The 22,905-nt window shown below is 43.3% G+C and overlaps 1 protein-coding gene across 9 annotated transcripts in view; it reads right to left on the bottom strand.

Annotated features, from left to right (window-relative positions):
- Positions 1-3,825: 3,825 nt before the first annotated feature.
- Positions 3,826-22,905, bottom strand: part of ALK (ALK receptor tyrosine kinase) — a 309,718-nt gene continuing 290,638 nt past the window's right edge. For 6 of the 9 annotated variants that reach the window (XM_080587583.1, XM_080587580.1, XM_080587579.1 and 3 more), the window contains 11 exons: positions 21,871-21,969; positions 20,749-20,935; positions 18,750-18,840; positions 17,779-17,843; positions 15,655-15,784; positions 11,517-11,614; positions 10,328-10,420; positions 8,500-8,601; positions 7,205-7,339; positions 6,543-6,633; positions 3,826-5,754 (listed from right to left, as the gene is read on the bottom strand). In XM_080587583.1, the coding sequence (XP_080443709.1) occupies positions 5,050-5,754; positions 6,543-6,633; positions 7,205-7,339; positions 8,500-8,601; positions 10,328-10,420; positions 11,517-11,614; positions 15,655-15,784; positions 17,779-17,843; positions 18,750-18,840; positions 20,749-20,935; positions 21,871-21,969 (1,796 nt within the window). In that variant the 3' untranslated portion in view covers positions 3,826-5,049. The remainder of the gene's footprint in view (positions 5,755-6,542; positions 6,634-7,204; positions 7,340-8,499; positions 8,602-10,327; positions 10,421-11,516; positions 11,615-15,654; positions 15,785-17,778; positions 17,844-18,749; positions 18,841-20,748; positions 20,936-21,870; positions 21,970-22,905) is intronic. The other 3 variants (XR_013949459.1, XM_080587581.1, XM_080587582.1) reach the window with 3 other exon arrangements.

The following is a 22,905-nucleotide window of genomic DNA, read 5'->3' on the forward strand; positions in this document are numbered from 1 at the left end:
CAGGTGTACCTGGTTACTTCTGTAACTGACCTGATGTTGATACAGTCATTATACAACCCAACACAGAAGAAGCCATTTACAATCATTTTATTTCTCTTCATGCCTTTTGGTTCACTACACTTGTTTACAATACAAATACACTATTCAATACAAAATACTCAATGACCATAGAATAGTATTTTTCTTCATAGTATCCCTGAAGTGCATAGGCCCTTCCTTTATAAACAGTGTTGCATACACTACTGTACATGAGACAGACATTCCTATAATGAAGCTTTGTTACTAGAAGAAGCCAGGTGCAGACAATTCAGGCAGTTTCCTGTGATGGGTTTAACTTTGGGACAGATGCTTTGTGATGTCTTTGCAGCTGTGAAAGGCTGTTTTATGTTATTCCTATGTCAAAGTTCTTGTCCCCAAAAAGACAGGCTCAGTAAGAGGAGCAAACGTGCAAAATTTAATCCTTCATATTCTATTTCAGACCTCTTACCTCATGTACTGTCTAAACATTTGTGCCCAGTGGTGCTGCAGTTACTCTCACACTGAGCCTTTGTCCTTTTGTAAACACACAGGGAGTGAAGTGAAGCAAGTGGACCAGTGATATTACACCACTGAAAGATGTGACTCAGCCAAATTAACACAGATTTTGAGCTTTTAGTCTGTGGTACCTGACCTCCCTCCCCTGCTACAGCAAAGCCCCTCTCTTGCCACCACTCCTTCCACTGTTCCTTGAGGAAGCAGAACAACCCAGACTTCTTGCCTTTGCTTCATTTCCAAGCATGTGATATAGAAGCAAGGCTCAGTAGTAAAAACAAAGATGAAAGCACAACTGGAAAGGTAGATAAACAGGCATCCTAACCTACTTTACCTTCAGCAGCTTACAAATCAGCACAGAATCAGAAAATCTACCTAACATCTACAGGAAACAGGTAACATCCACAAGGAAACAAGTCATTTTCAGAATATGAGCGTGGTAGCAAGGAATTTTTATATTCATTCTTTATATCCTGGAGATCATACTGCTTCCCGCTTTTCCACTGTAGCATGAGGAAGATACATAAGACTGGAATTTAAATACTGACAATGAAAAAGTTTAACTTTTTCAGTTTAAAAGCAAGTTCTGTACTTGCTTGTACATTTTACAATTTATGTTGTCTCAATAAATTGTACTAACAATTAAAAAACAATGGACAAAATGTTGTAAGATATTTTAAATGACTTCAACTGTTTCTGCTACAATACTGTAAGCCTAGTGTGGAAGGGTTTAAGAAGGGGATTTATGCAGGCTGGGGTGCTCTTTGGTCTGTAACTTAAGCCCATTCTGCTCACTGGCGCTTTCAAAACTGATTCAGTGTTTGTAGTTCAAATAATTGACTGGATGAAATGCTTTTGCTGGTGGTTTACATCTAAAAGAAACAGGCTAGAGCCAAACTGGTAGAAAGTGGAATACGGACATGGACACTGACTGCTTCCAGTTATAACAGAAATGCTATAATTAATTCTGTTAGATATCTTGTACAGAAGTTAAGATACTGTCTCATCACTAACAACTATGACAAATAAATTACTCAGCTCCTTACAGGCAGACAGAGTCCATTACCTCTAAAACATCATTTGCTAGCTTTCCCCCAACTTCTGCCTGGCTTGTATTGTCTCTGGGAAAGACAGTCATTTTTTTTCCTACCTCTCTGGATGAACTCCTGCTGGTAATTCTTCAACGCAGAGCATAACTGCAGGATAACTGCAGCTACCACATGTGTACTGCTACATGAAACAGGACTTCATAGATAGTTAGATAATTCCTGTTGCAGCCCTTCAGATAATTTTGGGTGGGACAGCAATGAATAGTGAAGTGAGAGTTGTTACCTTAGCAATAGAGGAAACTGGGTTTATTATTAAGGAAAGCTTTCTTTACAACATCCTAGTGGTTGATATAAATAAAGTGGTGTTTTAATACTGAAATCCTGGAATGATTTCAGCAACAGGATATACATTCATTTGCTTGAAGTTAATGCAATCAGAGAGTGATCAGGAAACTGTCATTGATGCAGCCTGCATGGAGTGAGAGAGAACCCTTTGGTCCAGGCAATTAATTCACAGAAATAATTTGTCATTGATTCTAAGAAACAAGACATGCAAACTCTCCAAACTTTGTTTCTGAGTATCGCGCTTTGATCAGCATCAGTACTTATGGAGCAGTTTGTGCAAACTGGGGCGTGGAGCTTAGAGAGCAAACTGGTATATAAAACTAAATGCTTGGTCTTTTACATTAAAAAGAAGTAGAAACTGGATTTCTAAATTCCTCTGCATTTCAAGTGTTAATAAGTGTGTGTGGGGCGTAAAAACAACAACAAAAACCAACAACAACAACAACAACAAACCAAAAACAAACAACAAAGCCAATAAACAAAAAAACAAACAAAAAAAAGCATTTTACTTTGGAGACAGTGGAAGGAAGCTTACTTAAAGCCAACTGCTAGTGCAAGAACCATACCCAGCAGGCTGGAGAATTTCAGTAGTAACTCACCATTTTGCCTGACCAGTTATCTTCCTCACATATTGCATAGGTAAGAAGCGGTAATGTGCTCCTTCATCATTTACCATGTTCACTCTGTGAGACTATTTTGTTCAAACTTTTATGATAACGTAACTGCACAGCACAAACAGCAGCGTAGTACACATGCTATCACCATGGCTGAAGAAAGCCTTTGTTTTTCCTCTTCACTCCTTAAACATGCATCACACTTTGTTCCTTGTTCTTTTAAGCTTCTTTAGAAATGCTACATCATAATCTGGTAGGTTATCTGCATTTGTGCAGCAGCAGAGCTGCTGCCTCAGATATAAGAGTAATTTCAACTCAAAGATCGTTAACTTCCAATGTTTTTGTTTGTGTGTATTCTTTAAGAATACCTGTCAGTACACAGTTCAGATTCTGTCCTCAGTCACTTGTAAGAGGCAGGACAGCAAAAACTCAGTGTGCGCCTATGCAAAGATGAGCTAAAGAAAACAATGAGGAGCTGCAACCCATTTGAAAATGAGAAAGCAAGAATATTTAAATGAAAATTGCTATTATATATGACTAATGTTGTGGTGCAAGAAAATTCTCTGATAGTGCTTACCTGCTGAATTAATCAGCTTTCCTGAGACTCCACAAACCTACCTCATTGACTTTATTGAGGTAGAAAGAGTGGCCAGTGTGACACTAACACAGTCCTAAGCTAGACAGAATCCTTCTCCAATGGCTAGCGGCATGAATAGAACTACAAACGTAGCAACCTCACCAATCACAAATATTTTCTTAGTTCAAGCTAAAGCAGCCCGCATACAGCAGCGGAACACCCAAAGGATAACCCTAGTTATCACCACCAAGCTCATGCAACAGCGGTGCAATGGATCACTGGCAGCTCCTCACTCAAGCTTGTCAACACAAGAGCACATCTCCATTAACTGACTACCACACACAATTTGGCATTACTGCAAAGAAAAAAATAATCGTTCTGCATACTAGAGATGTAAGAAAAGCAGGTTGGGAGAGCACACCACTTTTCTCTGTGCTCCCCCCTTACCCTCAATTACTTTTTTTTACAAGGGGGGGTGTCCCAAACCAAGCCCTCTGATTGCCAGCTGCATATCTCAAAGGTTAACGGTATGTAAATGCAGATACTGGTTGGTTCGCTTAAGCAGACAGAAAGCTTACCTCAATATTTGGAGCCAGGGCCAGATTCGGAATTACTTCACTGAAATGAAGAGTCTTGGCCTGAAGAACACCTTCATATCCCTTTGCTGATGCTTCAGAAGACTCATTTCTATAGAAATAGACACCTTCTTTTCAGATAATTTTCATTAATGCTAAAACAGCTCCTTGCACCTGTAAGTTAAAGTTACTAATGCACATCTTTACACATGAATCATCTCTTACATCTGTGTTTTGACAATACAGTTACTGGAATATTTTTCATGCACAAGGTGTACAAATGAATCAATACGGTGTTTGTTTTTAAATCATGATCATACACATTTTGTTAAAGGGCTCTAAACCCTTCAAATACAGACAGTATCTGGCATCTGGATTGCGGCACAATGTCATCGGCCTTTGTGGTGTTCTTGCTTGTACATGGTATGTGAAAGGCTACTTTAAACCTCTGAGATATGCAGATGGCTGTCCATTTTCAGGGCACAGCTGAAGTTTCTCTCACAATCATGGTCCTTTAAAGCTTCACTTGGGTTCCACGTGACATGCACAAGTTGTGATGAAGGACATTCCTACTTCTGTAGGTCAGAAGGAATTTTACAGGGTTTTACTCAGTTTTAGCGCTTAAGCACAGGAGAAAAACAAAACAACACAGAGCAAACCAACAACCGCCCCCACCAAACCACAATGCCTCACAGCATCTCACCCGTCCTCTCTGCTTCCTGTCGTTTCTTTCAAGCAATTCAGTATGACCAGTCATTCTATTGCCCTGCCAATAGCACCATAACTACTATACATTCAAGGACTTTCAAAGACTAGGCTGTAGCTGGAGCACAACTTGGGAATGTGCCATTGTGTCACCAAAGTTGTCTCCTTTTTCACTTTGGATGAAGAATGCTCTACCCGAACCAACTAAAACCTCTGCCAGCTGCAGGTGCTCTCCAAGCATTCCTTAGCAACAACAAGTTTGGCACAGAAAATCCCAGACATGAAACACTCAAGGCAGTGAGCTGTGGCTTTACACTTAAGCAGAGAATGCACAACTAAGAAAAGCTCACAGGAAGGGCATGACAACAACCATGCGTATGAGTTAATGCGATAGGAAGCTGGGCCTCGCAGTTAACATTTGTTTCCTTTATCTTCCCGCCCTCCCCCTTGTTTCTTTTACTGTACTGGGGCTCTGGTGATTTGAAGCCGCTTGGGTTATTTGAAATTACAACTTTGAAGGTGGCACTTTTGGAGCAAGTTGGCACAAATAGAAGGTAATGCTGTCACATCCCTTGCTTGTGGTGTACTGGGTAACAGGACATCTCCTCAAGGCTTGGGGCCACGGGTGGAAAAGTCAAGAGGGTAGGGGGCTCTCAAGGCCCATGCTGGGTTATGTGGCTCTTGTTTCTAAGGGTGGGGTCCTCGTAACTGCTAGCACAAGGTGGCGTGGATGCTTCCAAAGGTAAGCCCTGCTGTTGGTATCCATAGTTGACATTCCCACAGGGGAAGTGACGGAGCCTAAAGAGAGGCACTTCTTTAACACTTGCTGTTAGGGAAGATGGCTCTAATAGCAGGGAGGAGCCTGGTAGCCTGCCAGTCACAATGTTGGGCCCCACAGTACAGTTTCCTTCATGTCCCAAATTCTCCCTCTCAGGCGTCTCTTTCTCGAGCAGAGGATTGTTTCTGCTGGCCTGCTTCTCCGCAAACCAGGAACCATAGGTTGGATTCCAGAGGTTGGTGGGCTTGTTTCTGGAGCCCCGGCCTTTGTGTAGCTCAGAAGGGGGGTTGGACTGGGTGTAGGCCATGTTGATATGTCCCCCAGCTGAAGCTGACTGCACCTTCCCAGTGACTGGCGGTTCCAAGGCTCCCACTTTCCCTAGAGCTTTTCCAGCAGTGATGGCTGATGGCAGGGGTGGTGGAGATGGCAGAGTTTGCTTGTCATCTTTTCTGTCTTGGTGTGCAGAAACCAAGAGAGGAGGAATTCCTTCTGGGTCTTCTGGGTGTATCGCTACCTTCTCTTCCTCTTCAACTGATGGGCCATATTCTACTGGCAGAGCAGTGTTGATGACATCTGGATCCTGCAGGAGAGACAAATAAGAATTTCTCCAAGTCTGCTACCATCATGCATACTCAGACTCAATTAAAAACCTGAGACATCTGACAACTGTCATTGCTATGATCAGAGACCACCTTTCCCAAACCATCTACAACCTACATTCCAGGTGTAGAGGAAGCTGACAAGGTGTAATTAGCCATGAGAGACAATGGGATACCCATAAAATTGGACTCTTAAAAAAAAAAATAGCAACCCTAGAATTTACCACAGAACAGCAGAGAGCACAAAACCAATGAAAAACATTTTTTTTTTTTTTTTATGTCCAGCCAAATTTCCTGTGGGAATGTTGTTTTGGAATCTATATTGTCTCAAAGCTCATAACATTCTCAGTTAATATTGAGAAAATTTCAGCCATGAATGTATGAGAAGAATAATTGCATGAGATGACACAAGAAACCCATACTGAGGCAGGCAGCAAAATGTTTTCCGAGCTATTCTGTTCCATACTAGTCAGCTAAAAATGGTGGTAAAAAAAAAATCTGTGTCTTCATAAGCAGAAGGAGAACTATTTGGTCTGCTATTTGTAGAGCTGTGTAAGCTTATGTCCTTTTGGCAGTGAAAGACAGAGGGATCAACCACCTGATGGGGCAAGAGTCCCATCAGCTGGTCCCAGGCTGGCATCAGTCTTCCTGGACTGCTGACTGCAGTAATGCAGTGCCACCTTCTCATCTCACACTCTGTCTTTCCTAAACTCTTCATCAACTGGAAACCTCTTCACGCATCTCATAGGAGATGAATGAACACTGATACCTGAGTGCAGTACTCAATCCTCTCCAGTATTATGGCAAAGTTTGGCCTGTCTTCAGGCTGGTGCTGCCAGCATTGGGTCATAATGCGATACCTGAAAGAGCCGAACAAGAGATCTCATAAAGGGCAAGTCCTGTTGATATTTAACAGCTAGTCACTGTAGACTAGAAACCATAAGCACATGTTGTCACTCTAATTAATAAAGAGTACTCTGCATTCCCCAGAGTCAGACACCCGATGTACTGGTAACCACTGAAATGTGGCCACCAGTGGGGTGAAATCCACAGCCCATTAGAGAAATAACCCATTCACCTGAAATCCCTTGGGCAATTAATTAAAGGTAGGCAGGGGCACAGATAATGGAACCCAGTTTTTCCTACCTGTGAACAAGCTTACACATTTGCAGTTTCACAGTCAATCTAGGACAGAAATATTGCATGACCTTTGACCAAACAAACAGTAGCCTGTACTTTTCAAAGGGGTCCTGAATTCTTCTCCAAAGAAGACAGAAAAATTAACTGGTAGAGAAATCATTGGCAATCAAGTTCAATAAGGGAGATCATCCAAGATAAGATCAATCTCAAAAGTCATTAACTTTTGACTAGAGAACAATATTCAAACCGGAAATGTATTTGCATGAATACATCAAAGTTAAAATCTCATACACAGGGCCAGGGCAGTTTTTAGGTGGATCCATCCTTCCTCCATTGGTTACAAATTCCAGAACCTCTTGGTTACTTTTGCTAGGGTAGGGCATGTATCCCAAAGAGAATATCTCCCAGAGCAGTACACCAAAGGACCTGAATACAGAAGAGAAGGAAACCAAAATGAAAGATACAGCAATGACCATCATCATCACTGAGGGGTAATGCAGCACAGTCAGCATCGCTCCTTGCAGCCTATGCTCAATGTGTGGAAGTCACTGCTGCAGGATTTGGACATAACTAAATTCTATAGTTGTAAAGGTAGATTTTGAAATTTTATGAATGCTAATAGTTGACTGGTAAGTGAGTTGAGTCTACAATATAGGTACGTAAATCTGGTTGTTTTGCTCTTTTACTCAGCACTGCTCAACAAGATGTAACAAATGTGAAAGACTATGCTTTTCTGAGACATCAGCCACTCTGAGCAGAGCAGTAGCCTGAACACTAACAACCACCTTTTTGTTTTCTGTAAGCTCCACTTCATGAACTATGCCAGTGAATCCCCATAAGTTCCCATCTGTACCTCAGAGAGTAGGAAATTAGGAAAACTTTCCCTAGCTAACAGCACAGTCCTGGGCTTGTGGTGTGGCTTGCAAAGTCCTGAGTCCAGAGGAGGGCCACAAAGATGATCAGAGTGCTGGAGCACCTCCTATAAAGACAGACTGAGAGAGCTGGGGATGTTCAGCCTGGAGAAGAGTGGGCTCCAGGGAGATCTCATTGCGACCTTTCAATACTTAAAGGGGTCTTATAAAAAGGATGGAGAAGGACTCTTTACTCAGGTAGATAATGATAGGACAAGGAGGAATGGTCTTAAACTAAAAGAGGACAGATTTAAATTAGACATTAGGAGGAAATCCTTCACTGTGAGGGTAGTAAGGCACTAGAACAGGTTGCCCAGAGAAGTTGTGGATGCCCCATCCCTGGAGGTGTTCAAGGCCAGACTGGATGGGGCCTTGGCAGGGGTTTGGAGTTGGACGATCTTTAAGGTCCCTTCCAACCCAAGCCATTCTAAGATTCTAAAGCACTGCCTACATCTGCCTCACCTCTTCCTTCCCTGCCTGCTTGCTTCCCTAGCAGTACCTGCCTTTCACGACCTTTCTGTTCCCTCATATTCTCCAAGGTCACTGTTTTTTTTTTTCTCTAAAGGCAAAATGAAAAGAAACGTGTTTTTTACAAAATATTCAGACTTTACAAAACAAGTTACAGTAGACACACACACATGCACACACACAGATGAAGAAGTAAAGGAAGCAAACCATGTGTCTGTTTTTGATGTAAATATCCCTTCCATGAAAGCCTCGGGAGGCATCCATTTGACAGGCAACATTGCACACCCACCCTTTCGATAGTAGCTGGCTCTGCAGAGAACAAGGAAAACAAAGCGTCAGCCGTGAATTCAGAAAACGTTATTAATTCAGGATTTGTATAACTATGAATATTAACATTATCAGCTGGAGGACAGAGTAATTTAGGCAAAGCAGAATGACACAGAAAATGCTGAAGAGGCCTGTTTCTTTTCACAAAAACAGTGGAAATGGGCAGGCCATGTAAGGACTGCTTTGCAATCTCCCTCACCTTAGGCTTGATCCAGTGAACCTGAATTATCCTTATCTATGTCCATACTCAAGTGACCTATTCACATAGTAAGTTGCTGCTGGCAAAGCTATTATCCTGCATTTTTCAGCCACAACAGGATCTTCACCTCATCTCACAAGTCGTCACCTCAAGCACCATATCAAAAATAAACAAAGCTTTTCCCAAATATACCCAGTCTACAGCACTGCAAGTGGAATCCAAAACCCTTATTCAGACCAACGAGCAACAAGGAGAATGTTTGGCCATTTTTACCTGGGGCAGTAGATAGAAAAAATCACTTCCTATGCTCCTGAGACAAAAAGTATTTCAGTTGTTTTGTGATTTTCACTTAAAATAAAACCTACAAGCCCCAAATCCTGTGCTGGTGGTTACAGCAGACTGCTCATGCAAGCCAGTATCACTGTTCATAACTATGCAGCCTGAGCATCTGAAGGGTGTTCTCAGGCACTGGAACATGCAAACTTCAAAGGCAACTCTGAAAACTCAGCACCAAAGCATTCATCTTGAGAGGTGGTTCTGCTGACTGTACGTGTGTGACAGATGTTACTTTTTCCCAGCAGAGTCCGATATGACAGAGGAGCAGGGTAGGGTCTCTTTGTGAAAGGGGAGATAGGGAAAAAGAAAAAAAAAAAGCAGTTCTAATACACTTGGTTTTTGAAAGTAGCACTCTGTTAGCATCACCTCGGGCTGTCATACTGGCAGACCTCAGGCTAAGCAGAGCCAGGCCTGGCTTAGTAATTGCACAGAAGAATCCCCAAGCATTAAAAAGAAGCTGAAGCTCTAGAATAAACAGCATGTGTAACTGAGTACAACACTTTTCTTCCTCTGAGTCGGAGGCAAATCAATTCCCCAGCAGAGGAGCACGTGGTGCTGCAGTTCTAGACGTGCTATTTAGAAGATGAGATATCAAACTGCAGCCCTGGCTGCTCATGGTCGTTAAAGGCTTCCTGATGATTCTTGCAGCATCAGAGTAGTTAACCCTGTGTCCTGGCTGAATTCCAGTTTGGGTGATTACATTTCTCTAACCTTACTCTGCACCTTCCTCATTTACCTGCATTAAATTGTGGAGATTTACTGAAGACACCAAACCAAAGGGGGAGGGATAGTATCAGAGAGACTAAACTCAGAAAGATTTGCGGCCACAAAACAGAAGGGCATATTAGTCCCATTCAGCGTGGAGAAAGTACAGGCAAGAAGCTGTGGATAGAGTACAAGAGGGAGGAAAAAAGCTTTCCATGGCCATAAGACTTCATTACACAGAAGAAAGCTCTCAGGGAATGTGAAAAGTCTCCAAAACACAGTTCAAATACAGGTGAAGGCAAAAAACAATTAAAATATTAGGTGGGATTCACTGGGGTTGGGTGTCTCCACTCTTGTCTTTCTAGAGTTAAACAGAGCAGCATGTGAGCTTGCTCTCCTACATGAACACTGCCCATCTCTCATTTTAGTGAGCTTCCACTTGTGAATACCCTTGGCTTTAGCTGTTACCTGTATATATCCCGGGCCATGCCAAAGTCTCCGATTTTAGCCACTCTGCCAGGCCCTCGACAGGTAAGGAGGCAGTTCCTGGCAGCAATATCCCTACAAGGAAAGGCAAGAAAAGCAAGAGCAAGAGAAGAATCACTTAATCATTTAACAATTTTTACAGAATAGTACCTATTTACCTGAGGTGCAGAGAACACCCGGAAAAGTCAGTGTTTATGGGTAACTAGAGATGTCCCAAATTCTAATCTCCCCCCAACAGTTTGAACAGTTCTGTTCCTTAAAAACTTCCTCCTTAAATTTCACTTAATTTCTCCAGGGAGTTGCAAGCAGCGTGGCTGATTTCAGCAATGTACCAGTCCTAGCATCAAGATGTCTCGGGAGTGATCCACTGACATGTTCCTACCATGCCAGTTCAAATGTTGTCAAACAAGCATCATACTATCAGAGACAGGAAGAACAACAACAAGCAGGTAGTGTTTTGAAGACAGGTATCGGCCTGAATCTGTGCATGCAGGTAAAGCTCCATCTCTGCTGAGCTGAAGTACACCCTGAAATCTGAATAACGTGGTGGCACCCCTTGTGGAAAACTCAGAAAAGTGAACTACAGTCTGGCCATAGCAGCTTCACAGCCCCTTGCAAAGCCACATGCTGGTACTGGGCTCTTCTGATGTAGGCAGAGTGGCCGTGCACTTTCATCATGAATAACAGCAGTACTGGATTAGTGGGAGCCAGAGAAAAACTGACGTCTTTACCTCCCTCCTGTTCTGCAGGAGCAGGTAACAGTAGTCACAAGGTGTTGTACTTCTGGCTGTACTTGTACAGCTATTCTTCGAGAGGGAGGAGAAAAGGGTTCCAGGATGAACAAAAAGACACTAAGCAAAATTCACAACGGGGAGGGCTTTGAAGACTTCTGTCACAAGATTGTGTTTCCCTTTGCCAAGTAACCAACCTGTCTGCATAAGTGCAGGCACTGAAAAAAAGAGCTCAGGATCTTTGATAAAACTACAAACCTTTGCAACCTGATCTACAGCAGCATTTCTCTTAATTGCTTTGATTATTCTGATTTTATCTACCTTGCTTAAAGTTGTTCAGCCACTAGAGAGCAGCAGGACATAAATATATCAAACAGGGCATTATGAGTCATTCTGGCCTGTCTGCAAGTCACGCCCTTGGCATAGATGCCTTTACCTACCTGTGAATGAAGTGGTTCTCCTCCAGGTACTGACACCCACAAGCAATGTCATGAGCCACATGGAGCAAGTCCAGCATGGAGAGGGAGGAAGGCTGATTCTACCAAAAGACAAAAAACAAATATGGCTTAAAAGCAAGAACACAGCATGATTGGTCGTTGATACAACACAGGATGTGCAGGCATGATGTCATTCAAATCCCAGACAGAATCAGAACAGCTGGATCCAATTTCCCAGCTCCATCAGGGTTCTCCTTTAAGGATCTCCCACTGTTTTGCAAGACACAAATGGATTTCCCCCAGTTCTCATGGGAGACACTTCTGAATTTTCAGCACAATAATTTTTTTTTGAGGAGGTATGTCACCTGAACTGGTCCTCAAACACTTTCCTTATATCATTTCTAGCTCTTCTGTAAAGTCACCTTCAACAATGAGAATGACATTTTGTATAATGGCATGAGTCACATTTACTCTTTTCCTCCTACACATCTGTGTAGGTTTTATCTTGCCCCTCAGAGCACTGACACAGGTTTGCTTAGCCAATGGCTATGGAAGATGAAGGCTGCTAACTGCTTCTGCCTCTGATGAAGTCTGTGGCCTTAGCCAGCAGGGGACAGATGCTTTTGTGAAAAGGGCAGGCTGAGCAACAGCTCACATAGTGGGCTGAAGCCAAACCACCAGCTTCTGCTCTGAGGTGTTAACCAGTGATCCCTGTGGCCAATCCTGTGGGGGAGGAGGGAACTAATTCTGCCAGAGGGCAGATAACAAACAGCTGGGTGGCAGTGATTGCTTATTCCACAGCAGTCATTTGCTAGTTAAGTCTTTATCTGGGGCCTTAGATATTTGACTAACAAACCTCTCCCACCCTCTCTCTCTCTGTGGACACTTACCATTCTGCCAGTGCTCAAAAGGCACACCTGTGCATGGGTCTCTCCTGCTGATGCACAAACCAGCACCAGTTCTCCAGTAATAGTGACTGCTGGACCTACCAGCCTGTCTGCTGTAGCTGTAAAGAAACACTACTCAGAATGACGTGGTGCTGAGCCACCTGCTCTAAAGCACCAATAAGTGGGACTGAAAATAAGTCCATGCTCTGCAGCAAGCTCTGCAGGCAATAGTTAAATACTGGACATTATCTAAACCTAAAGAAGTCCTCATGTTTTCTAAAGAGGTTAGGAAAGACCTGGCCTCGGTGCTTGACTAATGAAATAATTGAAATATCCTTTATCTTTGTGTGAACAAAGCCTGTTTTTTTCAGTGTGGTATCATAAACCAAAATGGTTTGTAACTACGCATCACCTGCCTATATGTTATTGTTTACTCAGCATACTTCATTGCATATATATACTTAAGTGATTCTTTAGAAAACTGGACTGTCATCCCCCCACCCACCCCCCACCTTTCTTTATGCAGCATAACCATTTCCTAAAAACATTAAAGCCTCTCCCCCACCCATCAAACACTGTCTGGGGGAGGGGAGAATCGTCTTTTTCACCTCTCTGAGTTGAAGTGATTCACCAGCTCCAACAGAGCTACAGGAACAGAGGATGCAGGTGCCTTCCCCTCCCACACCCCCACCCTTCAGGGAACAACCAAGGGGAAATGAATACCTCAGACTACCCATTCTCTCTACATCTGAGCAAGGCTCAAAAACCTGAAGTGAAAGCTGAGCAAAAATCCCCGTTCTTTACTGCGCAATCAACTGCAGACCTGAGCTATACTGCAAGGCAGCCTGTACCTTGAAAACACAAGCTGATTTGAACAATATAGCTTTTCTTTCTCTCTTTCTTTTTCTTTTTTTTTTTTCCTTCCTCTCTCCCTCCTCGGATGAATTCCTTCCACCTTTTATTTTGCTAAATACAGCCCTAAAACAGATGTGACTGCCCACCCAAGGATGTTTTAGCCATGTAATTTGTTTGAAAAATGAAGGGTTTGGATTCATTTTGCAAGAGATGCAGCCTTGAGACACCAAAGAATTCACTTCACAGCTGCTTACACCTTTTGCTCCCTAGATGAATGGACAGTGCTCAGAGCAGTGGGCATGCTAGAAGCACTGATGTGTCACTAATGTGATACCTTCCTTGGTGAGGCTGAATCTTGCTAAAGGTGAATGAAATTCTGTGTATTGTTCAGTGTAATCACTGCTCTGTGCAACAGGCTGCACAACACAACAGGAAACTAGGATTTATCTTCCAGAGTTGTTCTTTGATTGCTTTGCTATGAGTGAGAAAAAACAGCACTGAACTTCCTAGAATGGACACTTCTGCAATGCTCCTATTTCAGACATTTCTGGATCTACCAGGACTGCCTCTCTCCAGAAGATGGGGAAGGAGATACCCTGTAATAGATATAAACTTCATTACAAATGGAATGGAGAAACCCCTCAGGGCTGGGGTTTTCTGGACCCATGGAGAAGCTTGAATCTGAAACTTACAGAGTAGGCCTGGCTGTCATAAACTGACAATTTTCCACATGAGTGAATTGTATTGTATTGGGCAAGCCATTCCAATGCCTAGCCATTCTTTCTGAGAAGAAATACCTCCTAATTTCCAACCCAAACCTCCCCTGGTGCAACTTGAGGCCATTCCCTCTAGTCCTATCAGCAGTTACCTGTGAGAAGAGGCCGACCCCCAGCTCCCCACACCTTCCTTTCAGGCAGTTGTAGAGAGCAATAAGGTCTCCCCTGAGCCTCCTCTTCTCCAGCCTAAACAACCCCAGTTCCCTCAGCCGCTCCTCACAGGACTTGTGTTCCAGACCCTTCACCAGCTTCATAGCCCTTCTCTGGACACACTCCAGGGCCTCGATGTCCTTCTTGTACTGAGGGGCCCAAAACCGAACACAGTACTTGAGGTGCGGCCTCACCAGAGCAGAGTACAGGGGGACGATCACCTCCCTGGTCCTGCTGACCACGCTATTCCTGATACAGGCCAGGATGCTGTTGGCCTTCTTGGCCACCTGGGCACACTGCCAGTTCATGTTCAGGTGAGCATCAACCAGCACCCCCAGATCCTTTTCCTCTGCACAGCTTTCCAGCCACTCTGCCCCAGGGCTGTAGCACTGCATGGGGTTGTTGTGACCAAAGTGCAGGACCCGGCACTTGGCCGAGTTGAACCTCATCCCATCGGCCTCTGCCCATCGACCCATCCTGTCCAGGTCCCTCTGCAGGGCCTTCCTACCCTCCGGCAGATCAACACTTCCCCCCAACTTCGTGTTGTCTGCAAACTTACTGAGGGTGCACTCAATTCCCTCGTCCAAATCATCAATAAAGATATTAAAGAGGATGGGCCCCAACACCAACCCCTGGGGAGCACCACAGGTGACCGGTCACCAGCTGGATTTCAGTCCGTTCACCACCACTCTCTGGGCCTGGCCATCCAGCCAGTTTTTAACCCAGCAAAGAGCGTACCTGCCCAAGCCATGGCCTGCCAGCTTCTCCAGGAGAATACTGTGGGAGACCGTGTCAAAGGCCTTGGTAGGCTATGTCAACAGGCTTTCCCTCATCCACCAGGCGGGTTACCCGGTCATAGAAGGAGATGAGGTTGGTCAGGCAGAACCTGCCTTTCATGAACCCATGCTGGCTGGGCCTGATCCCTCAGTTGCCTTGCACATGCTGTGTGATTGCACTCTGATGAGCTGTTCCACAACCTTTCCTGGAACCGAGGTCAGGCTGACAGGCCTGTAGTTCCCTGGGTCCTCCTTGCAACCCTTCTTATAGATGGGCTTCACGTTAGCAAGTCTCCAGTCATCTGGGACCTTTCCGGTTGACCATGACCACTGATAGATGATGGAAAGTGGCTCAGCAATCACATCCACAGGTAAGAGCAGAGAAGGTAAGAGCAGAGTTTAAAATATGTATACACACACACACACATATATATATATGACTGATTTTATTCTTTAGATAGTGTCTGCAATGCTATCTAGCAAAGTCCAGGCATGAGGCTCCTCTGTATAACCCCAACAACATTCGTTGCCTATATGACAGATACAGACTATATCCTGCCTCCAGATCAGCCTTCTAGTAATAAAAAACTCTGACTCTCTAAAATGCTGGGAAATAGTAGCTGCATGGATCAGTCCTTTCATAGTTACCTATTTGCCTTGTGTCATCAGCTTATTAAATACAATTCAATTTTCTTACCGGTCTAGGCCGTGTCTCTCTCAGGAACGATTTCAGGTCACCTCCAGCCATAAGCTCTAGCAGGATGAAACGGGGCAGTGCCTGCAAGCTCACTCCAATACAGCGCACAATATTCTGATGATTGAACTTGCTGCGGAGACAGGGAGGCTCAATAATTGATCAGCTTTGATCCAAAAAGCACAATTATAGAAAATAATCAAAATATTTTGCTGTGGGGATTTGTGTGGTTTTTTTTTGTTTATTTGTTTGTGTGTTTGTTTTCAGAATAAGTAACAAATCCCAAAGGCATAGTAACTCGATAAAGGCAAAGTGCTACCCTTGCACTCCATCTGTCTGCACAGTGCAGAAATGGAGACTGGAGGAGGAGTGGACTGAAGGAGTGGCTTCCTATATTCTGCATCCTTTCTGTGCTGCAGCAAGACTTGTGGGTCACAGGAAGCAGAGAATGTCTGTTAAGAGTTTATCCCTACGTTCCCTATCCTGGGGTAGAAGCTGCTATAGGGCAAAATTGTTCCAAATAACATACTGATACAGGGATCAGCTTATTGAAGGGATATTCCTCGAGGCCTAGTGCTAATAGTTCCTAAGTTCTCCAGGCCTTAATGTGATAGGGAACTATTTCCTTGGATGCTAGGACACAGTCACTGACATATGAAATGACAGCAGCATTGTGTCAACGGCATCTCTTCACAGTCAAACCAAAACTCCTGAGGTTTGTTTCTTCCTCATGCTCTGGTCTCTAAGAGAAATCTGGAGCCCCCAGCACAAGAATGATGTGGAGCTGTTAGAGCAGGTGCAGAGGAGGGCCACAAAGATGATCAAGGGACTGGAGCACCTCTCCTATGAAGGTAGGCTGAGAGAGCTGGGGGTGTTCAGCCTAAAGAAGAGAAGGCTCCGGGGTGACCTCATTGTGGCCTTTCAGTAACTATAGGGGGCTTATAAAAAGGAAGAAGAAGGACTCTTTCCTCAGGTAGATAATGATAGGACAAGGGGGAATGGTTTTAAACTAAAAGAGGGGAGATTTAGATTAGAGGTGTCCTGGTTCCAGTTAGGACAGAGTTAATTTTCCCTCATAGTAGCTGGTAGGGTGCTATGTTTTGGATTAGGATGAGAAGAGCGCTGATAACCTGCTGATGTTTTAATTGTTGCAGAGCAGTGCTTACACCAGGCCAAGGACTTTTCGGCTTCTCGCTCTGTCCTGCCAGCAAGCAGGCTGGGGGTGCAGCAGGAGCTGGGAGGGGACAGACCCAGGACAGCTGACCCAAACTGGCCAAAGGGGTATTCCATACCATCTGACGTCATGCTAAACAATATATAGGGGTGGCTGGCCGGGGTGGGGGCCGGCTGCTCGGGGATAGGCTGGGCATCGGTCAGCGGGTGGTGAGCAATTGCGTTGTGCATCACTTGTTTTCTTACACATTATTATTATTAATACTATTATCATTATCACTATTATTATTATTATTGTTATTATTATATTCCTGTCTTAATAAACTGTCTTTATCTCAACTCACCGGCTTCACTTTCCCGTTTCTCTCCCCCATCCCAGAGAGGGAGGGGGGAGGGTGAGCGAACGGCTGTGTGGTGTTTAGCTGCCAGCCGGGTTAAACCACAACAAGAGGTTAGAAGGAAATTTTTCACTCAAAGGGTGGTGAGGCACTGGAACAGGTTGCCCAGAGAGGCTGGGGATGCCCCATCTCTGTAGGTGTTGAAGACCAGGTTAGATGAGGCCCTGAGCAACCTGATCTAGTGGGTGGCATCCCTGCCTATGGCAAGGGGGCTGGAACTAGATGATCCTTGAGGTCCCTTCCAACCCAGGAAGCTATGCTTCTATGATTCTATGCTTGTATGATTCTACGATCTTATTATCAATTCTGAAAACTGGCCCTAAAGATTTTGAATTTGGGTAATGAAAACTAGTTTGGACCTTTGTGAAAATGTTGCCTTTAATCATCTGGTCCCTTAGTTTCTTCATTTGTAAGAAGTATAGAATAGGATAGTAATGCCTATCCCTATTGATCTATATTGATCACTGTGGACATCACCTCCCAAAGCACCTTTTTTTCTTATACTGTTGGGCTTTGCAGGCCTACATAAGTCTTTGTTCATCTTATTCATACACACCTAATAATGAGAGCTTCCATGAGGAAGTCCAGCTCATCTTGCTCTGAACACACTTCTGGCAATGTCTGGAAAAGAAAGAACAGGTTGACAAGGAGATGTTTAGACTGACAGGTGTAGAACACCTGACACAATCAAAAGCACTAACATTGTTTGCAGTGATCCTTGTCTCTCCAAAAGAAACCTCACTCTAATAATAGCTAGACCATTATAAACTAGACCGTGAAGCATGTTGAAAGATAAAGATCAGGATGCATTGTCCATCAATCACACTGTCATCCTCCTACCAGTGCAGGAAATACAACAGAGTGCAAATGGAATAGTGCTGATATATGGGACTCTACTGTGTAGAGGAGGAGAAATGAGACCATAGCTCCTGAGCTCTCAGAAAGTTCAATACCACTACCTCCCATCAAAACTAGGAACTATAACCAGCAGTAGAATTATGCTGTTATGTAACCTCTAGGAGAAAACAAGCTAGCCAAGCTTCTGAAGGCCTGAAGTACCCTACCAGGGTCCCTTAGGATTTAGCTATGCATGCAGTGCATATCCATCCGGTAATGGAAAGACTCCTGCCCACAGCCTCTTTGATGTATATGCCAGCTGCTCTTGGCCACATTAAGACTTCTGTCCCTTTGACTCAAAGGCTTTGGACAGGTTACCACACCAGGAAGAGCGTGCAGAGAATGGACAGAGGGTGGACTTATTTCTCATTCTTGTAGTCTACTGCAGCTGTATAGGAAATCTTTGTCTACTTACTACTCACAATCAACTTATTTTTATAGAAAGCCCATATGTAACAAGCTGTACCATCACTATGACGGATGGAAGTGTTGCAATAGAACAGCAACCTTTCTAAACACATCCTTCAGTGCTACAGAAATGTTTAATCCATCTTCATTTTTATAATGCATTGGGACTCTTAGGTGGAAGGTGCATGAAACCATCATGATAACTCATACACTGTCACTTACTTTCACAGCCACCTGCAAGGGAGTGGGGTCGCTGGGGATCCCTGTCACCTGACCTTCATATACCTCACCAAAGGCTCCGTGGCCCAAACCCCTGGACAGACCAGAGAAGACAAGAAGTATTACTACAGAGAACACACATAATGCTGTGGTCACAGCTAACAGAATGGGGTCACAGTTTTCATGGCAGTGAAACAGGCAGGACTAGAGGTTGGCACTGTTATTTCTGATAATTCTCCTTACACTATGCAGCAGATGGGACCTTGATGTAATCTTTCCTGGACCTACAATGTCTTTAACTGGTAGGAAAACCAATCCTCAGAAATGAAATGTCCCCTGTGAAATCAAACTGCTGGCACTACGGAGTGTAATGGGTAGCACTTTCTGCTGCTTTGGTGCCAGTGCTATAGTGGTGGGTTCTCCAAAACAGGTCAATAAAGATAGGTCTTAAGCCTTGGTATTTGCACACCCTAAGCATAATAGTTCCCATGTTTATGTATCACCACTAAAGAAAACATTGAACAAGAAACTAGGAAGCACAATGGTTCTCAAAGGACCTGAATTTTAAATTAAAGATCTTTCCCTTGTTTTTTTTTTGTGATTCTGGGTAAGTAAATAGTGATGACAGCACTTTGTAAAGCTCTAGGAGTTCATGCTGAGAATTGTTACTGTCACTGATTGTATTATGAAACTTACAGTTTTATTTTGTTAAGGATACAGGGGAAAAAATTAAGGGGCTTTCACTAAGGCTCTCTTCTACAACAAATGCTTTCCTGGTAGTGCCAGGTCTGACCTCAGAGCTGCACTGAGTGTCCTCCAGTCTGTTGTGGACTGTATTCGCATGGGCCGTTGCCCTCCTAGTTCAAACAGGTGCTAAGAGCAATCTGCTCTGTTGAGAGCAGTGAAACAGCAGTGAGGACTTGCACTGCCTGTGACTGAACCACTTCTTTAATAACATTTTGTAGGTATCAGCTTGAGACACCGTTGTCTGCTATGCCTGACCAACTTATTACAAACTAAGGATATAAAACAGATCTCTACAGCTCATAACTCACCCACCTCCCCAAAAGCACAACTTCCCTGCCCCTATCAATTCCCAGCTGCATACTCTACTCTCTGCAGCTTGCCACACTTCAAAAATTCTTTCAGAGCCCAAGCGACAACAGCAGCAGCAACACAGGGTAAGTTTGGGTTACACCAGAAACTTCCAGATGAAGTCCAGCAAGATCTGCAGGTAGGGGGGAATGTGGTAAGAACGTGATAAGTCTGCAATGCATTGCAGACTGCATGGGCTACTCTGAGCATCACCTTTTTAAGCACAACAAGGTCCCCTGTCTTCCAAGCTCTACTTTCTGCTCCTACTTCTTGGATTTTTGTTTAACAAACATGGTGCCAGGGTAATGCCGTATTCACCAGTGGTGTGCACTGTAGAGCACCGGCAGAGCAGGGTGGGCAAGAATTCTGAATTTTCAAGTCTTCTCTAGGAGACTATTTCCAGCTTTCCAGGAGTTCTGACCTAGTCCTGGCTATCCTGCTTGCTTATATTGCTGTCTTTTTAATTCTGTCTTGCAGCCTCAAAACCATTGCTCTTCCTCCTACTGTATTTAAAGATGTCATTCTCTATACCAAAGGCCCCAAAGAGTCGCCTACAAGCCTTAGGCTTCCCAGCATTTCATCCGTTAATGCTGGAAATTGGCCATTCATTGCAAGTCTGCAAAAGATGTGTCCAAGTTACTGGTGATGACTCTTCAGTTCCTCTCATGATTCCAGAAGATTAACACTGCACCTGCAAAAGGTTAGGGAGACAGCCAAAGTCTAATCCCCTCCACATAAACCTAACTACTGCAGATTTATTATCTTTCTAGTGAGAAGGGGCACGATTCTAAAAGTGTGTGAGTATTTGAATGTGCCTGCATAAAAGACATGAGTTCACATCTGTGTAAGAGAGCCAGCATATGTCAGTATACAATATGGGGCATAGGGAAGGCAAAGATGAATTTACCGGATGAGGGAGATGTTTTTGCGAGGCACCTCTTTGAGGTCGCTAATGGATGTGGTCTTTCCTGCAAAGCAGTAGTTGGGATTATAGTCTGTCATAATAGTGGAGGTACGCAGTTTGCTTAGTTTATATTCTGGGCTCTGTAACTCCATCTGCATGGCTTGTAGCTCCTGGTGCTTACGACGATACACTAAATGTAGAGAACACAGTAAACCAGACACATATTCCCTTTGGAAGACAATGGTAGCTGTGCAGCATGTCTCATTGGAATTAGATGCATGGTCAAATTCCAGCGAATCAAAACAAGCAGTGACACTCACATTTCTGCACTTCAAATAATTAGAGATTGAAAATGGAATCTGAAGTTATCCAAAAACCTTTGATTTACGTATGTCATAAAGAAGCAGACTTGCTCATGAACTGCTTGGAAAAAGTAAAATAAATTTCACTTGCAGAAATCTCTGATTTCACAGATCTGAGGTTTTTCTTTTATCCTGTTTAGTTTAGCTGGACTTTCCAAATCCAATCTTGAGGGAGTCTTGCCATAATCAACTTTCCTAAATCATGTAGAAGTGACTAAAAGTCTGAAATAAATTATTGCATCACATTGTTCAAAAAGGATAGACTAAACTGTTACCTCAGAATAAAATATTGTACATAAAATTTATTTATTTTGCAAAACTTCTGCTATTTCTAAACAACAGAATTGGACTAAATTTGAAATCAGCTCAAAATAGTTTTGTATTCCTTGAACCACTTCACTGATATCTATGAAATCTCATTGGAAATTGTTAAATCTGTATGTAGGCACACAAATAAAGAGTTTTTAGATATTAAGCACCAACAGCTCTCACAAAACCAGTGACGCTTCTGTTCTGGCAGCTTTACACCACAACAAAAGCAATAATATCTCTTTAAAGATGCAATCAGTAACCAAAACCTACTCAAATTGGTCAACGTGGTTAGAAACAACTACAGAAAACTGATGTTAAGGAGCGCATGGGGGAAGGTGTCATTAAATATAGCAGTAGCTAAAAACCTGAACCTTTTTTCTCCCAGAGCCCAATTAATCTTGGCTAAGATACAGTCCTCATATGAAAATATCCTTTGCAGAGCATCACTCACCTATCATGATTCCTGAAAAGGCCAAAATTAAGGCAGCAACCAATGCTGAAGTCACTACAGACAAGACCAAGGAGAGAGGGAGATGAACCACTGGTTCAGCTGTAACAGAAGCATGAGAAAAGGAAATTACATTTGAAATGATCTTTCAGTACCCACTTTTTTGCAGGCAGATTTTTCTGCTCTTCCCTCCATTTACTCATCTGCTACTCCCATAGTGTAGAAGCAACCTCTGACATGATCAGCTCTCAGGACCTATGACCTCAAACATCTCATTATTTCTCTTTTCTATTCCTGATATTAATTGGTATCAATCCCTTAAAACAGATGGTTTTCTATCAAGGAATTAACACGCACTCTCTGGGTATGAAAACAAGACCATAAAAGCTGGGGACAGGACCTGGAGAGATGGAAAGAACATTAAATTGCCCGGTCTAGAGTGCTGCTATCAATGACAAATCAGAGCAAAAGCAGAAGGAGGACTGCAATATATCATCTCCTAAATGCGTCTAACCCAGGCAGACAAAACTGATAACATGTGCAGCTCAAAGTACTCCATAGCTGCATCATCACTTGGATCACAGGCCGCTCAATGACCATCTATTAAGGTTCACTTCACTCGGCAAAATGACCACGCTTTTTACCCACTTTACAGATGGGGATGGTAAAAGTACAGAACAATTTTCCCTTACCAATGACAAAGCTGAGAGCAAGATCCTGAAACCCTGGAATCACTTGCAGTAATTGCTGGGCAAGAATATGAAGGAAACCTAGTAACTGAACTCTGAGCATTCAGTTTCTCAAGTAAAGCAAATACAGGTATGTTTTTCTTCAGAGATTTCTCATGCAGAATTTCTTACAGATTCTGCACATGAACTTTATGTGTCCAAATCCACAGGAATTACGCTGTCCTGTACCTTGTACTTTTTGTTGTTGTTATTGTTTTCCTAAGAGGACTGTCCTGGAAGTTAAGTTTAGCTGGAAAATTCCTTTAGTGAGTAAACTTTCGTGATTTCAGAGCAAAATGGAAGCATCAGT

Source organism: Anser brachyrhynchus (genome assembly GCF_964034855.1).
Source record: "Anser brachyrhynchus genome assembly, chromosome: 3".
Classification (NCBI taxonomy): Eukaryota; Metazoa; Chordata; class Aves; order Anseriformes; family Anatidae; genus Anser; species Anser brachyrhynchus.